General features: G+C 42.3%; 1 protein-coding gene across 1 annotated transcript; it reads right to left on the reverse strand.

The window, feature by feature from the left end:
• Positions 1-348: 348 nt before the first annotated feature.
• On the reverse strand, positions 349-783 carry LOC124616671 (molybdenum cofactor biosynthesis protein 1-like). Its single transcript, XM_047145001.1, has one exon. The coding sequence runs from the start codon at positions 781-783 to the stop codon at positions 349-351; it is 435 nt and encodes a 144-aa protein (XP_047000957.1).
• Between the last annotated feature and the right edge of the window lie 18,535 nt (positions 784-19,318).

The raw sequence follows: 19,318 nt of genomic DNA on the forward strand, positions 1-19,318 counted from the left end.
GAGGAGAGTGACAAAAATACTGACAGTGACAAAACAATGAATGTTAGTGAAGTTAAGAGTGTCTTACATGAAAACTGCAACTGAAAGCTTTGTTTTTGTGTGTAATTTATCTACAGTGTACTACAAAAAAACTGGTTAAGGGTAAATCACATTTTGAAAAGCTTTTGTAAATGGGCAACTTGACAAATTATTTTTAATTAAGTTTCTCTCTTTTTCGAAATTAAAGGTGCAACTTATATTCAGGCCAATTCGATGTGTATATAATTTATGATAACTATGAACAGACTTTGAAATTTGCCTACATCACACCAGGTATACTTAACTTATTTCACTGCCCCACACAGATGCTCATGTCCGGTGGAAGTCTCCTCTAGTTCCCCCACTTTTGGCCAGAAGCATTATTTCAGATATCACAATGTCATGACTCACAGCTTTGCACATATCGTACACTGTTAAGGCGGACACCGATACAGCAGTGAGAGCTTCCATCTCCACACCCGTCTGCCCTCTACACTTTGCTGTGCCAGTTACAATCACACAGTTGAGAGCAGAGTCCAGTTCAATGTCCACAGCCACAGAGGATAAAGATATGTTATGACACAGAGGGATAAGGCTGGACGTCTGCTTGGACCCCACAATTCCCGCCAGGCGAGCAACGCTAAGTACGTCACCTTTCTTCAGGCCATTTTCTCGTACGAGTTTCATCAGTTCGGGTCCCACAAAAACCTTTGCTTGTGCTGCAGCAGTCCGTTCTGTCACCAGCTTCGAACCCACGTTGACCATTTTCGCCCTGCCAGACCGGTCAACATGAGTCAGACTTCCGGACTGTGCTCCCAAACTGCAGAAACGGCAAGAGAAGACAGAGGGCAGTGCTCTGTGTGTTTGTCTTGTTAGGAGTCCTGTATTGCACATAATGCTTGGGGTACAGGGAAGCAAAAGAAACTGTTTTCTAGATTCGGTCACTACACTCAAATTATGTGACAACAACTGAGACATCTGTGTATCCGACACAAACAGGGGCGAAATATTGGTATCTGAGAAGAAGTACTTTTGAAAATCTTGTTTCTGAAGGTTTAACAACTTCCGACTTTGTGCCTTCACAACATCACTACAGCCATCAAGTTCAGTGCCACCTGGAATAAAAATACAAGCTGTAACAAAGAACTCTTCATAATCTGAAAATAGGTTAACTACAAAAGAATTTTTAAGGATTCGTGTTGAAACACCCCCGATTAATTCCTTTACTGGATTTTGGGTAATTTACCAAAGCCACAAAACAGTTAATTATTATGATATATGACCGTGTGCTTACTGCATGAAAGGCTATTGGTTGTTCTGCGTTGTTCTGCTGTGGTTTAGGGAGTATTTCAACCGAATGCGGCTGTTCTGAGACGGAATAGCTAATGATTGAAAGTTTGTCTATTATTAAGTATCACAAAGGTTGCGATGTACAACTGATATATATTTCCTACTAACACACAAATTCTGAGGCTGTTGCTACCTTTGCCTTACACGTCTAATTGTGGTTATCTCTTTTTATTGATTGCTGACTTTCAGCACTTTGTCACAGGCAATGCTGATGGTTAACATTCACAACAATCCTCACTGCAATCCATGGTTGTTGCTGGCTGTCGCGGTTGACACGAAACACGTAATTTGGCACTTGTCACTTTCTGTTTCATATCACTCGCGAATCGGCATTAGTGAGAGTCAACCCCACGACGATCAGGGGGACGTGCTCACTCGTCATACTCCAGTGAATTTTACCGTTTACAACTCACTAGACCACCATTCTTGGCCGTCTTTCCCACTCTACTTCTCACTCGACACTCTACCATACTACTGCGCACTCAGCACTAGTCTCACTGCCTACTGCAGTGCTCGACAATCGACTCCTGTCCGCTATCGACCTGGGCGTCAGATACTAGAATCTATGTTTGTGGGATCACGGATCCCTTACAGTGTTCAAGACAAGTTCTTTGAACCTTAATGATCTGTGATGATTCTTTTCTTTCCTAAGCTAAGGTCGAAAATCTGTTTTGTCTGCAGAAGTGTGCAATATGAATGTTACACAAAGTTGATAGGAACATCTCACATAAATCTCCTCAGTGGCTGTAGATTTCACAATCTTGCAGGAGTGGATATAAGGGGAGGTCATTGCAATGATGATAACTACCACCCACTTCCCAAACAACATATTATACTGGGGTGCCCTTAAGAAGGCAGCAGTGTGGTTCATTCCGTGCAGAAAGAGATGGGGAATGCTTTATGGTGCTGTCTGTGTGTTCTCTCTCTCTCTCTCTTTCTCTCTGTCCCACGACTCACATTTCAGCCACTTCCAACCCTCGTATCTGGCACAGGCCACTGTGTCTGCTTCTGACTCTGCCTAGTAGAATTTATGCGGTCGGAAAGCTATCGCTGTTGCTTTCTAATGTAATACTTGTCATGTTTCCTTTATGCCAGCCATTGTGAACACTAATGGCTAAGTAACCTCACCATACCTAAATGCCTTGTATCGTACACGCACCCCAAAATGCACACTACAGACAGATGTGGCAGAACAACACGATGTCTTTATATTTTTTACTTCACCAATTTCCAAATGCACACATAACTTTTGGAGAAGGAGGTAGCATGGAAACAGAAGTGTGTCAAAAATGCCAAGTTCTTCCAGCAATGACAAGCTACATGTAATAAAGGACACTTTTCAGTTGCTCGTGCTAGGGTCTGCCCACAAGGACATGCTTTTGGTCTGATTGACAACATTCCAGCCGGGTAAAGCTGCACACCACTGGGTTGAACATACCAGGTGTCAACAACAGATCCGATACAACAACAACAGAAAGAATGACTTCCCGAACACAGTTGGAAATCATTGATAGAAACAGTATTCCCCTCATTCACATGTGTTTGCAGACCTCTGTTCAGTCATAATGTTTATTGAAATGATGATGGTGAGCACACACTTTGACAGAGTTCAACTTGGTTGTTACGTGATTGTTCAGATTTTTCCTTATTTCCTCCTCCCTTTTCTCTTCCCAAAATCGTTTCATTCATTGACTGTGTTCTTGTTTCCTTTGATATGTACATATTTTCTCTGTTTTCTTCCTTCCCTTTACTTCAAGTTTTATGTTCATAATTTTGATTCTGAATTTGTCTCTTTCATTCATCATTTCCATTCTGATTCCTGCTCGTTTTAGCCTTCTTCTATTTCTTGAAACCAACTGGTTTTTTTTGATTTAGGCATTTACTACATCCTAAATCCCTTTGTGAATCTGTTGCTGTTCATTGTGTGTATGTGTCCACAGAATGTTAGTCGGTGTTTTCTGATTGTGACTGAGTCTGCCTCTGTGTTCTTATAATTCTCTGGTTGATCTCTTCATCCATATGCCATCTCTGTACACTGCTCCAAAAAATTTTCTGAGGATTTTGCATTGCATTCTTTCTGCTTTGTGGTGCCTGGTCCTCAGATTGTGGTCATTTCTGATGCGAAGAGTGCTTCTGATACTATAACTGTATTGTAGCGCATGTGTTTGCCTTGTACTGAAATGTTTCTTTTATTATAGTGTGTCCATGTCAGTTTGTACACTTTCTGAAGTTCTTTTGTTTGTCCTATGTTTTCTTCCTTCTTTGATCCACCTATTTGTATTGTTACTATTATATTGAATAATTTAATATATTTTTGTGTGTTTATTATTGTTATTAAAATTGTAGATGTCTGTCATATGCTAACAGTGAGGTTGCTAGCGAGTTGCATTTTTGAGGGAAGCTGGGTGAGGGGGGTGGAAACAATAACAAACCATCACTCCCCCAACCCCCCCCCCCCCCAAATAACCAAACCCTGGGTGCCAATACATTTGCTCTGTATAGGTGTTTGTGCCCAGAAGTAAGAGTCAATTTAGCAAAAAAAGGCAAAGGAAAGCTTCATGTTCTGGCCCACATCAAAACCAGATGACCAACCACAGTGTAATCCTCTGCAATGGCATCACTGAAATCAGTATAGTGGGGGGGAGGGGGGGGGGTGAGTCAGCACACCCTGTTCTGGTCACTGCCAGCTTTCTTGACCTCAGAGTCACTACGCCTCAGTCCAACAGTTCCTCAATGGGCATCACAAGGCTTGGTGCACCTCGTTCCAGTCCTCCCACCAAGGAAAACCACGGGCAGTACTACGGGTGAGTCGCAGCTGAGCAGCTGCCTTCCCTCTGTACCTGCAGTAGCTGCGAGAGGATATTTGTGTTACATATACGCTAAAACTGGCATAGATGCCACAGGACACTCTTTGGAGTGTCACTAATAAGCACACGCTGCTACACACTTGACAGTGCTAGGTGGCCAAGAGTTCTGGCTCAAAGTTCCTGCAACTGTGGTTGGAACTTCCCCAGTGTGACTCTCCCATTCTTTAATAGGGTATTTCAGTGTCCGGGGCACGTTCACATTGGACAACACTTTCCAGTACAGGCCTGCTGTCTACCACCCGTGCTCTCTTGCACTGTGCATTGCATCTTGCACAAGTGAGTCATAAGGACTCCCCTCTTCTGTATGTACACTAAAAAAGCAAAATTGTCTTTTCAGACGAAAAAGTAAAATTGTCTCATATCCACATTCTATCCTTAAAAGTATCCTTATGTCTGGGAGACGGCAGATCCACCGAGCAGATCCCACCCAACGACCCGTAGCAAGACTGCAGCACAAGAGGCAGGAGTGCCATCTGTTCCCTTCAATGTTTCTGTCTTGCTTTGCCACCTATCAGTAAGTGATGAACCAGCTAAATCTGGACTTTGCTGCCACAAATCAAGAAGCAATGGCTCGGAGACAGCATGAGCTCATTGTCCAACTGACGGGTGGAAGCAACGCAACAGCAACAGCAACACCAACACCAGTCACACCACCAGTGAATATACTAGAGAGGCCCTCAATATCACCGCAGGAGTCCTCGAGCTGGAAGTGACAGCTCCGTGGAACAAAGATGGACCTTCGAAGCTGGTGGGTCCAAAATGGAATCAGCAGCAACATACACGAACAACTGAGCCTACTGACTCACATGGCAAATGCAGCGTGCTTTCACCAACAGCAGTTCTGAGCATCGGTAATACGAGCGCCCATACAAACAATTTTGCAGCACCTCAACTACACAACACTAACCCAGCCGCTACGCAGAACACTACACCGACTGGCTTCCCACTGGTCATAATACACAATTACACTTGCCTCGGCAAGCTAAACAAGACATTTGTAGAATGTCACTCCCCACCATATACCAAACACAAAACTCACAAGGGACCATGTATCACTGTATGTATGCAACAAAACAGATTGCACAAATCTCCTGAAATTCGTCAAAGCTGGGGGAATTGAGTATCATAAATATAGCACCCAAGGGGGAAAAACTCGAATGTACATCATGAAAGGAGTTGACACCACAACCCTCAATGACATTCTTCATGGTATAATCACAGCTCTCAGCTGGGACTGTGAGAGCATGAGATGAATTCTGGGATTCGTGACACACAGACTGCAGCCAAACTATTTAGTGGATTTGGACGACACAGCTTACTCATGCAACTTTCTGACGCAGATGCTCCTGCTTCACATGGTCGTAGTAGAAATATACACACTTCCGTGTGTCCCCCAACAGTGCCACCACTGCCAGCAGATTGGCCGTGCGGCACCCGATGTGAACTGGCACACAGTGCTGCAAATGCACTGGTAACCATGTAGCACGACACTTTAAACTTGGTACAACTATCAAATGTACCAAATGTGGAGGGGTCCATGTGCAAACTACAGATGGTGTGCAGCATACAAAGAAGCTCTAAGGTGCAAAAGTGCCAAAGACAGACAAGTGGTAACCAGAACAGCTCCAAGACACTCCCCACCCCCCAACCAGTAAGGTGTGGAATCTCTTTTACTAGCATTGTCAGTGGAAGTGGATGAACTGAGGATGCACAGAGCTCCACAAACTCATGGCACACTCCCACAACAACAGAACCACAACCCACACCTGCAATGCTAGAAACTGCCCCTGTACTGATGACAACACTGCCGGTCCCAGACAACACCAAGTCAACTCTGTCTAGGCCACATTGTGACACTCGTGATATCACAGAAGACACACCCAAACTAGGGCAACCACAAACACACGAAATGAAACAGAGGTACCCAAAAAACAAAAGAGGGGACACTATCACACCACAACAAATACACCAACAACAGACCAGACAAACATAGGAACACATTAAAAGGAACAATGTAACCGTAACTCACACTCTTGCCCCCCTCACCACAGCAATAACACAGGTGACCCCAGATGAAATACAAACCATGAATAACACACAAGCCAGCCCATCCAGTACACCAACATAAGGACCACCAGCCACCAACACCACCGCCAACACTTTGGCTGACATAACAAACATTCTCACCACAATCAGAGGCATAGTGGAGACACTATTCCCCACTCACGTGGCTTAAGATCCTCTTGAGGCTCTTCATCATAACGCATGCACAAACTCATGACGGCTACACCCAGCCATTGCATGGCTGCTATACAAACTGCTATCACCACACCGCCCACACTCTTCCATAGATAATACACCACAAAACACAAACAACAGTACTTTGACTCAGATGCTATTCTGGAATGCAGATGGGATTGGCAACAAAAGGGCAGAGCTAGCTGCATTTATGGAGGAGAAGGGAATCTGGAATGCTCTCATGAACAAAGCTTAACTCCAGTCACACGAACAACTACTCTTCCCAAGATATTACATCTACTGAACTGACCACCTGAAGGCACAACTGTGGGTGGAAAAGCAATCATCATATATTGAGACAAAGAATACACAAATATTAAGATCCCTGAACCTGCAAGACTAGAAGCCACAGCTGTTAGGGTCAAGTCAACTGAGTGAACACTACATTGATATCGATATACAATTGATCTGGTAATATCATAACAAGCGATATCAGCACAATACTCAACATAGCATAGTGACTAATAGCCACTGGTGATCTTAATGCTAAACACTCTGCTTGGAACTAACAAAGATCAAACACCATTAGCAAAAAAACTATGCGAACATGCACTGCGCCCAAACTACATTACACTAGTGCCAGCTGAGGTGACACTTAAAACAGGGAACAGAGACTAAATGTGATAGACATTAGATGTGATTGGCATTATAGTCACAATCAACATTGAAATTATACATGATTTGGCCTCACCAAACACCTGTAATACTTTACTTGGAAGAAACACAGCAGTATGATGAATCTCACAGGATACTGAGCTACAAGCGTGTGAATTGGGCATTGTTCAAGGAAATGCTTGAAAAGTCATATCCCACAAATTCCCAAAATTACACAAAGCAGGAAACTTGTTGAAGCTGTCAAAGCCCTTACCACCGCCTTACAGACCAGCATACTCCATGGAGGAGAAGCATGAGCTGATGACCAGAACACTAGCAACATCATTCACACTGAATCTGGCTCCTTCCAATCCAGCACTGCTACTTGAAATGAACCAGGAGGTTACATGGCTTGTAACCCAGCCCACGTGCAATGTAACAATACATACTGCTACACATGAAATTACACAGGTTATTAAGCACAAAACAGCTAGAAAAGCTCCTGGTCCCAATCACTTTCAAAACCATGTCACCCAGGAGTTCACAAATAAAGCTATAGAGCATCTCACACATATGATGAATACCATTCTACAACATCAACACTTCCCTGTCCTGATGTTCAGGAAGCCAGGGAAATACCACTCCCTACCACAAAATTATGGAGCCATCAGCCTGCTGAGCTCCCTGAATAAGATTGTTGAGAAGATGATTCTCAAACATCTTACTATGCACTGCAACACCAATCACTCGCTGAGACTGGAGCAATTTGGATTCTGCAATCACCACTCCACAACACAACAACTCCTCGGTGTAGTAGAACATATTACACACACCCCCAACACCAACAAAGCTACAGGAGTGCTGTTCTTGGTCTTCAGTCATCTACGGCACAATCGTCTCATTCGCAAACTCTGCACTGCTAGTCTCTCCAACGAGTTCATGCATCTTACACACTCAATCTCACCCACAGAAGCTTCAACACCGACGTTCAGGGCAAACAGTCAACACAACACAGTATACAAGTGGGAGTACCCCAAGGCAGCATCCAAGGGCCCCTCTTGTTTAATCTCTACGTCAATGACTTTCCAACTGAACAAAACACAATGGCAACCATCTACGCAGACGACATTACCATCCTAGTGCAAGACTGGAAACCATCAGGCATAATTCGCAACTGCAAACAAAACTGCCTAGCTGGAACGACAGTGTGTTAAAGCAAATGCTGACAAGTGTGAATCAGTTCTGTTCACTGACAAACCATAACAACTGCACAAACATCAAGTGTTCTGGCATACCCACAAGCTCTGGAATGAAAATTAAGATTGCAAGAGCTAAGAAGGCAGTGAACACACCGTCAGCCAATAGCCCACTGGCAAGGACCACACCACGACGGGAGCAGGCCCCTAGACAAAGAGAATATAAGTGCCGCTCCTGCCAGCCTCGGCCACTCAGTATTTGGACAGGATTAGGACAGTATACGGACAGGCCTAGCGCTGAATGCTACAATAACAGTTATTAGTGATCCACAAACTGTGTGTCAAACTTGCACGAACATTGTATATAGCAAAGGACTCGGATTTATACTGCATGTCGCCTATTGCTTGCGACACCATTGTAAATTCCAGGTTAAGCATTGTCAAACTTCTTATTTGTAATAAAAACTATTAATGTTGTTTGCTTGAATTGTTGTATAGCATTTTGAGAATGCAGCATCCTTTAGGCACCCTATATGAGATGAGTGGGCAGGACCCCACATTAAGACTGAAGACAAATAACGCTACACACACGCCCAATACGTTTCAGTGTGAAAGTCAAATACTTCAGTGACTGGCCAACTGAGCAAATGCAAGGCTCAAACAGTGTTACTCTAAGCTCAACAGGTAAAGCACACTGAATAGGAGGGTATCGAGGTCTGTGTACATGATACTGATTAGATCCATGATGATACATGCAGCTGCAGTCTGGGGTTATGTGGCTCTGACCGCCTGTGCCGCCTACAGGTGATACACAACGAAGTGCACCACAGTCCACACACACTGTCGATCTTCACAGAGAATACTGCCTTGAGACTCACACACAGATATTCAAAAAACTCACCACACGACTGTAAAGGAACTTGAGACACTCTGACAATTATTTCATTCTTAACCTGGGAAACTACGACCACAACCATGGGTGAAAACACAACTGCTGAAAAACACTTCTATCTAGGGACAATTAATCACCTGTGGACAGCACAAGCTCACAGACAAAATAAACACTGGTGAATCCCTGCATTACAGCAAAACTAAATGGCATTGCCAGCTGCAAATATCTAGCTGACCAACTGGCAATACGGGAAAGCAGTATTGCACACTAAACATAAACATATCCAACCAAACCTCTTTATGGCCAATTGACCACTCGTATAACGACCTTGGCATGTTACAAGTACAGATGCTGCAGGTGGCCCAGGAGACACTGAGGTGCACAGCCCAGGAGTACCCCTCCTCAATAGGACTGACACTCGTAAAGAGTGTTTTAAGCTGCGACAATGGTATCGAGCATCGCATGATACCCAAAACTAACGACAACCTCACCCTTGCAGACAGAAAGAAACTGTTACTGCTCTTACTATCTGTCCAGACTATTGCAGAAGTTCTTTTCCTTTGGTGCTTGCCTCGGCACTTTTCTCCCTCTGCCCTTAAAACTGCTATGTTCTGCTCACTTCTCGACCACTTCTATCGCCTCAAAGTGCCTGTATTAGTGGGTAATCCTACGGACAACATCATGACCCCACATCCTGTGCACTTCTCAATTGTAACGAAGCAAACGGAGGTGATGGTAGAACTTTGGTGATGGTCACCATGTCAGTGTGGGTGTGGAGTAGCTTCGCCCCTTAAAAAAAAAGGCATTACCACGAATTGGACCTGGGTCCTCCACATAGCAGCAAGATATGCTGACCTTGAGCTGCTGAAATGGACAAGAGAGAATTTAGCATTAATTGCAAAGTTTGCAACCATAACAATCACAATATAAATAATTTCCATAGAGAATATGCATTGAAGCTTAGGGTTAAGAAAACTGTTTTATATTCAGGTGCAACACCCTTTTAACATCTGCCAGCCGACATTAGGAGCAGTCGGGAAATCCCCAAATATTCAAAATTAAAGCAAAAAATGTTTTATTAGCCAGTACACCAATAATTTACCTGGATATGTGAATTTACCTACCTGTCCCACCTCAAATACACAACACACAAACACTTTCTAACAGAAGACCATATTTAGCCATGCAACATATTCTCTAGGAGCAGACAGGAATGCCTTTTGAAGTGGTGATTACATCATGATAATAGCCTATGTGCAGGTACGGTTGGTCCTCCACGGAACAGAAACTACTGTACCGGTCCCAACGTGGCATTGACAGCATAAAGGGCATTGCACAAGAAGGAAGTATATGAATTTATCAGAATAAGTTTAGATGACAGTGTCCTGTGTAAAATTAAATGCCCATTTAGCATGAAGTATTAAATCAAAATAGTGGCAGAGCAGTTTAAGTAGCAGAGCATTGGCTTTTTTCAAGTAGTTGCTTCTCTGTATATTTATAAAAATAAAATGATGTAGAACTGATCCCCTTGAATAATGATTAATGTGAGCAGATTAGTAGTAGATGAAAATGGTTGTTAGTAGTTCAGTGGCACTTCTCACTTACTCGTTTTACACCCCTGAAGGCTCTCATCGGTGATGGAGCTGTTGGAATATTACATGTGAATGAATGGCTGAACTCGATAATTTTCAAGGTATTCAATATTCTTGTACAGTGCATTCAAAACAAAGTTATTTAAAATGAAGAGGGATGTGTACTTCATAAACTGGCTTGACAACAAGTACACAATGAAGCAGTGTGATGTAGCTTATTCAAGGACCTCAGTTTCGCAGGAGACCCTGAGGCAACAAGTACATGCATCATGTTTGCTCACTGTTTTTTATTGCCTGTGCTCGAGCACAGTATGAAATGTATTAATTTTTATGGAGTCAGCTATCCGTCCAATTTCCTTCTCCAATCTGAGGCTGCTTCCCATCTCTAATTAATTTGTCGTTAACAGGATGTTAATTGTAATATTCCCTTTATTGAACCCATTTTCAGCAAATTGCTAAGCTGGTAATCTTCCTTTCTGTATTGAATAATAATAGTAACTCTGACATTTACATGAAGAGACATACCAGCAACAGCATTTAGCTGTCTTTTAAACTTCATTTGATGCATCCAGAACATTGGAGATATACTGCAAAGTCAGTAAGACATATTTACTGAGAAAAATCATACACGACACACTTGCTTCCACTGAACGCATCCACACCCATTAATGTACAGGCAAAAATCCACAAAACCTAACATTCTAGAAGTGGAACAAAATGAATAATATTTTTCAAATACAGTGCTTAAAAAAGTTTCACACTGCCCCCACAGCTTGCAAACTTTGTTTTTAACCCATTTGTGGGCACATTTTTTGTAGCAGCCCTGTAAAGTTAATTGTTTTGGTATCATTTTAGAAGTTTCAACTAAATTTAATTTTTGATTATTTTATTTTTGTGATTTAGGAGCAAAAAACTATAGTAGTAAGTATACTTCCCACTGTCTTTAGTAAGCTGTTATGAGTTACTACTACATGTGAAAAAAAGGAATTTTCTGATTTTATTTGACTATCTATTTTACAATCCTAGAAACTTCATTTAACACTACTTAAAGAAACGAGCTGAGGCAAGTCACAATAGCATATATTGCAGAATGAAACAATGTGTTCTGTTGTAACAAGTGACAACAGCACTGATGTCATGACAAACAGGCACCAGTGGTTTAGCATATTATCACAAAAGATCAACCACGTCCAGAGGAGGTACAACATTTTCCCAAGAGCATAGTAAAACAACTAAATTAGTGGTAAGTATGGTCAGTTGGTGGTAAGTATCTTTTCTGCAGTCCAAAAAAGAAATTAATTTTGTGGTAAGTATATTCTTCTTGTATCATGGAAAAATTACTTTGGTAGTAAGCATACTTCCCAGTGGCCTTCAAAACAACATTATTTGGTGGCACATATATTTGCAACTGCTTCTGAAAGGAACAAGTGACATTTAATGACAATTAAAAGCTACATTTCATAACAGACAGAAAGTTCAGCTGGTGCAGCAAACTAACATCAGGTGCCAGGTGCATACAGAGCTCGTATGATGTTTTCTCAGGAATACAGTAAAGAAATACAGTTGATGGTAAGTACATGTCCCACATCCTGTGAAATGGTAAAATCAGGAACTTCTCTCAAAATATATCGAGCGAGGTGGCACAGTGGTGAGCTCACTGGACTCACATTCAGGGCGACTAACAGTTAAAGTCCATGCATTACTCTCCTGTGGCAACCTGTTCATCTCAGAGTAGCCCTTTCAACCTACAGCCTCAATTATCTGCTGGATGTATTCCAATCTCTGTTTTCCTCTACAGTTTTTGCTCTCTACAGCTCCATCTAGTCCACCCAGACTTGGGATTCCTGAGCTTTCTCTAAATCAGTACAGGCAAATGCCGAGATGGTTTCTCTGAAAGGGCACAATAAATAGCCTTCCCATCCTTGAAACAATCAGAGTTTGTGCTCAGACACTAAAGACCTCAGTGTTTATGGGACATTAAACACTTATCTTCCTTCATTTCTCCTTTCTCAATATTCTTTTGTCCACCAGAAATCACTAAGTACAACTGACTGTGTAATGTAGGTGAAAGCGAACCTGCACTCTCATTTACTTTAGCAGAGTGCACTGTGTCTCCATTCGTTAATGGGACAGTGTGACTCACGTGGGCTGTACAGTCTGTCGACCTGCTGCAAAGAGTCACTTAAGGCTTTTACTGGTCATGAGAGATATACTTAGCAGTAGCTGTGTTTCTTTACTGCATTTATGGGAATACATTGAACCACTTCTGCATGCTCCTGGCATCCAGTGATAGTCCGCTGCACCAGTTTACTTTCTTTTTGTTATGAAATATAGCTTTTAGGGCTGTGAGAAGTATACAGCCCACCAAATAACAGTGTTTTAATGGCTCTTGGAAAATATGCTTTCCATCAAAATAGTTTCTCAAAATGGTTTGGGAAGTACACTTACTGTATTTACCCGAATCTAAGCCACACTGGAATCTAAGCCGCACCTGAAAAATGAGACTCGAAATCAAGGAAAAAAATTTTTCCCGAATCTAAGCCCCACTTGAAATTTGTGACTCGAAATTCAAGGGGGAGAAACGTTTTAGACCACATCTCCAAACCGAAACAAAGTTGGTCCATTTAGGTCGAATGAATGACGATACAGCTACAGTAGTTTGGTGCGTGTGGTGAACTTAGCAGTTAAGCTTTACCACGTAGTCATTGCTATGCGTCAGGCTCTCCGTCCGCATTTATACTAGAGAGTCTTTTTCAAGTGCTTCGTCTGGTTTGAATTGATTGCTTATTTTTCTTTGATCTGATAAGTGCCGTTCTCTTTGTTACATTACAAATGTAATGTATTGCGAATATATAGAAAGAAGGATCCTTTATTGTATGATTATATGATAGCGGAACAAACACTGGCAGCAGTTACTTCTGTAAAATATCTGGGAGTATGCGTGCGGAACGATTTGAAGTGGAATGATCATATAAAATTAATTGTTGGTAAGGCGGGTACTAGGTTGAGATTCATTGGGAGAGTGCTTAGAAAATGTAGTCCATCAACAAAGGAGGTGGCTTACAAAACACTCGTTCAACCTATACTTGAGTATTGCTCATCAGTGTGGGATCCGTACCAGATCGGTCTGACGGAGGAGATAGAGAAGATCCAAAGAAGAGCGGCGCGTTTCGTCACAGGCTTATTTGGTAACCGTGATAGCGTTACGGAGATGTTTAATAAACTCAAGTGGCAGACTCTGCAAGAGAGGTGCTCTGCATCGCGGTGTAGCTTGCTCGCCAGGTTTCGAGAGGGTGTGTTTCTGGATGAGGTATCAAATATATTGCTCCCCCCTACTTATACCCCCCGAGGGGATCACGAATGTAAAATTAGAGAGATTAGAGCGCGCACGGAGGCTTTCAGACAGTCGTTCTTCCCGCGAACCATACGCGACTGGAACAAGAAAGGGAGGTTATGACAGTGGCACGTAAAGTGCCCTCTGCCACACACCATTGGGTGGCTTGCGGAGTATCAATGTAGATGTAGATGTAGATGTATAGGTGTTTCCATCACTCTAAGCTCAAAATGCATTATAGGACTGTGCCATGCATTGTTTGTCGCATTCTGATTATGCGTGTTTACGGCCTGTCGCCGCTCGCGGGATGGCTTGCTTTTGCGCACGCTACCGCCGCTTACAATTAAAAAAAAAAAAAAAGAGAGAGGAATCGCCTCATCAGTGAGACAATGGCAAGAGACTGCTATTTGTTGTTACTTACACTGCTGGTTTCTTTGATAATGATCAACAAGAACCATATAATAGACTGCATATGATAGATGTTCCAAACGAAAGTTTAGCGAAAAATTTTCTCCGTTTGAAAATTTTTGCAGACGCCTCTTTAGTGCATTACATTCTGCACAGAAATTAGAGCCATCTTAGGTTTAAAAATCTAGTCAGTTGCCGTGCTTCATTTCTGACTGTATCACTATTCAGCATAGGAATAATACGAATATAAACATGACATGATATATATATTCTTCCGCGTTTGCTGTTGTCTCACTCTAGTTTCATAGTTTATTAGGAAGACAGGATTTAAATGAGATAGCAGGAATCACATAGGAATACATGGCAAAATGTTTACATTCGTATTATTCCTATGGTGAAGAGAATACTGCATGTGATTCACAATTCATAAAAGTTGCTATTAACAACCATCTCTTGTCAGAGGTAGGACAAAAATTCAGAACGTAGACTTGGCCATATTGACAAACATCCCAAACAGTCTTCCAGTCGGATTTTCATAGTACATTGAAAGGCTGCAACATTCAGAGATGAAGAATATGGAATTTGTATTTACTTTGTTGGATAAAGTATGAAAATGCAGTGGTCGAAACTCGGGGCAGAGAAAAAAGCTCATCTTCCACCCCCCCCCCCCCCCCCCACCACCCTCCACCGTTTTTTTTTTAATTTGTTTACTGACGCAGAGGTTTTGGCGCCAGTATTTATCTTTGTGCCTGCAAAGCATGCCTGTGTAGTGCTACATATATTCGACGGCAGAAGTTAGTTGTGGCGGCACCTACCAACATTTTTCAGAACTTCCGCTTACTTTGCACTTGATTCTAAGCTGCAGGTGGTGTTTTGGATTACAAAAACCGGAAAAAAGTGCAGCTTAGATTTGAGTAAATACGGTATTACACAATTATGTCTTTTGTGAATCTCGGGAAGCACACTTGCCAACCACTTAGTGGTTTTACAAAGCTTTTGGGAATATATATTACCATCTGTTGATGTACCTGGTATCTTGTGATAGTACACTGTACCAGATGCATAAAAATTGCTACAACAAACAGTTTTTGTTTGTTGTCAGATCACTACTATCGTCACTTGTGTAGTTGGAAAAAAAAAATTGCCTCATTTTCACAGTGGAAAATAGCAGCCCACAAAAGGGCTCTAGGAGAAATACACTACCACTACAGTTTTTGTACTAAACCACAAAAATAAAATTACAAAAATAAATAAATAAACAAACTGATCACATGTCAAATATAACATCAAAAAATTTGACTTTGCAATGGGATTAAAGCGTTAATGCTTAAAGACTGCCCAAGCATTGTTACTTTACAGTGAGAATGTTTGTCAGCATGCAAAGTTACCACACAATTGGCAAAAGCTACAGCGACGTCATATGAACATTCCACAGCCTTTGCAGTAACAAAATGTTAAAAATCGGCACTACAGAGATTGCTCAGAGCCAACAACAACTGACGACTGCTAACTTCAAATTATAGCTGACAGGTAGTACCTCAGGAACTTACTGTAACTGCACTGTGACTTTTTTGCAGATAATGGGGAGAGCTGTGTTGACTCACACGGTACACAACCATCTCGACACATTCAGTGGGGTCTCTAGGTGTCCATTATGTACTACAGTACAAACCCCCAGGGAATGTAGTGCACAAAGAATCGTGGTGTACATGGAAACCGGTGGATGGCAAGCGACAATCTTTTTAAGGAGCACTAGTGAGAAAATTTAGAGAAATGGCTGTTGACACTGACTGCAGAACAATCTACTGTGACTAATGTACATTCCATGTAAGGGCCATGAAGACAAGTTTAGAGAGATTAGGGCTCATTCAGAGGCATATAGACAAGTCATTTTGCCCTCACTCTGTTTGTGGTGCAACAGGAAAGGAGATTACTAGTGGTGATACAGGGTGTCCTCCAGCGGAACTTGGATCAGTGGTATTGTATTCCTTTCACAATAAGTGAAGCATTTCTTTGATACCTGATGATCCTTGTAGAAGGGTGCGGAAATGGCCAGGTACCAATGCATGTCTCAAGTGTGAAGACCCACAGATTCAGCACATAGTTGAGTCAGTCTGGTTTTGGTCTTGTGTCACCTATGGATATCAAATGCCTCTAATAACTAGTAAGTATAATTTGAGAGCTGTGCAGTATCAGAACTGAATCCTCCAACCTACTGTTTAGCCAACAAAATGTCAAAATTTCAGCAATGGATCTCTCGACAAATAGTGCACTATGGCATAGGTCCTGTTCTTAGCATGCATTTATTGTAATTTCCTGCTTAATGCAAAGTCATAAGCAATTGGAAAAAAGCATGGTAATTCCTGTATATAAGAAGAGTAAAAAAATGGACCCACAACATTACAAACCAATATCCTTAACATTGGTTTGCTGCAGAATTCTTGAATGTATTTTCACTTTGATTTCCACGAGGCAGAAAAGCTTCTGTTCACAAATCAGCACAGATTTAGAAATCATCGTTCGTGTGAAACTCGACTTGCTCCTTTCTCACAAGATATCCTGCAAATCAGCAATGAAGGGAACAGGCAGATTCCACATTGCTGTTTCCAGAAAGTGTTTGCCACAGTTGCATACTGTTGATTAAGGTCTGAAATTACAGATTAGGTTTCAAGATATGTAAATGGCTCGAGATGACTTCTTGTGTAGCAGAAGCCAGAATGTCGTCCTTGATGGTGAGTGTTCATCAGAGGCAGGGGTATTGGGGTTATTCTCAGGAGTGCCCCGGGGAAGTATGATAGCACCACTCTCATTCTCTATACAGGGTGTTACAAAAAGGTACGGCCAAACTTTCAGGAAACATTCCTCACACACAAATAAAGAAAATACGTTATGTGGACATGTGTCTGGAAATGCTTAATTTCCATGTTAGAGCTCATTTTAGTTTCGTCAGTATGTACTGTACTTCCTCGATTCACCGCCAGTTGGCCCAATTGAAGGAAGGTAATGTTGACTTCGGTGCTTGTGTTGACATGCGTCTCATTGCTCTACAGTAATAGCATCAAGCACATCAATACGTAGCATCAACAGGTTAGTGTTCGTCAGGAAGTGGTTTTGCAGTCAGTGCAATGTTTACAAATGCAGAGTTGGCAGATGCCCATTTGATGTATGGATTAGCACTGGGCAATAGCCATGGTGCGGTACGTTTGTATCGAGACAAATTTCCAAAACGAAGGTGTCCCGACAGGAAGACGTTTGAAGAAATTGATCGGCATCTTATGGAGCACGGAACATTCCAGCCTATGACTAAGCGACTGGGGAAGACCTAGAATGACGAGGACACCTGCAATGGACGAGGCAATTCTTCGTGCAGTTGACGATAACCCTAATGTCAGCGTCAGAGAAGTTGCTGCTGTACAAGGTAACGTTGACCACGTCACTGTATGGAGAGTACTACGGGAGAACCAGTAGTTTCCGTACCATGTACAGCGTGTGCAGGCACTATCAGCAGCTGATTGGTCTCCACAGGCACACTTCTGCGAATGGTTCTCCAACATTGTGTCAATCCTCATTTCAGTGCAAGTGTTCTCTTTACGGATGAGGTTTCATTCCAACGTGATCAAATTGTAAATTTTCACAGTCAACATGAGTGGGCTGATGAGAATCTGCACGCAATTGTGCAATCACGTCATTGACACATATTTTCTGTGAACGTTTGGGCAGGCATTGTTGGTGATGTCTTGATTGGGCCCCATGTTCTTCCACCTACGCTCTATGGAGCATGTTATCATGATTTCATACCTGTGCTGCTAGAACATGTGCCTTTACAAGTACAACACAACATGTGGTTCATGCACGATGGAGCTCCTGCACATTTCAGTTGAAGTGTTCGTACGCTTCTCAACAACAGATTCGGTGACCGATGGATTGGTAGAGGCTGACCAATACCATGGCCTCCACACACTCCTAACCTCAACCCTCTTGACTTTCATTTATGGGGGCATTTGAATGCTCTTGTCTACGTAACCCCGGTACCAAATGTAGAGACTCTTCGTGCTCATATTGTGGATGGCTGTGATGCAATACGCCATTCTCCAGGGCTGCAACAGCGCATCAGGGATTCCAAGCGACGAAGGGTGGATGCATGTATCCTCGCTAACGGAGGACATTTTGAATATTTCCTGTAACAGAGTGTTTGAAGTCATGCTGGTACATTCTGTTGGTGTGTGTTTCCATTCCATGATTAATGTGATTTGAAGAAAAGTAATAAAATAAGCTCTAACATGGAAAGTAAGCGTTTTCGGACACATGTCCACATAACATATTTTCTTTCTTCGTGTGTGAGGAATGTTTCCTGAAAGTTTGGCAGTACCTTTTTGTAACATCCTGTATAGACTGGTGGTCCAAAACATTATGACCTGCTTAATAGCTTGTTTGTCCATCTTTGGGACAAAATACATCACTGATTCTGCGTATCAGGGATCAGACAGCTTGTTGTTAGGTTTGAGGAGGTATGAAGCATTAGATGTCTACACACAGGTCTTGTAATTCACTGATTTGCATACGTGGTAATGATGCCCGATAGTGATCCAGATGGGTTTTTTAGGTTTACATCAGGCAAATTTGGCCACCAAGACATCAATGTGACGTCACTATAATGCTTTTCAAACCTCTGTAGCATGATTCTGGCTCTGAGACACAGACATTTACACTGCTGAAAGATGACATCGCTGTCGGGGAAGACATCAAGCATGAAGGGACACAGGTGATTC

This window comes from Schistocerca americana, chromosome 5 (genome assembly GCF_021461395.2).
Source record: "Schistocerca americana isolate TAMUIC-IGC-003095 chromosome 5, iqSchAmer2.1, whole genome shotgun sequence".
NCBI lineage: Eukaryota > Metazoa > Arthropoda > Insecta > Orthoptera > Acrididae > Schistocerca > Schistocerca americana.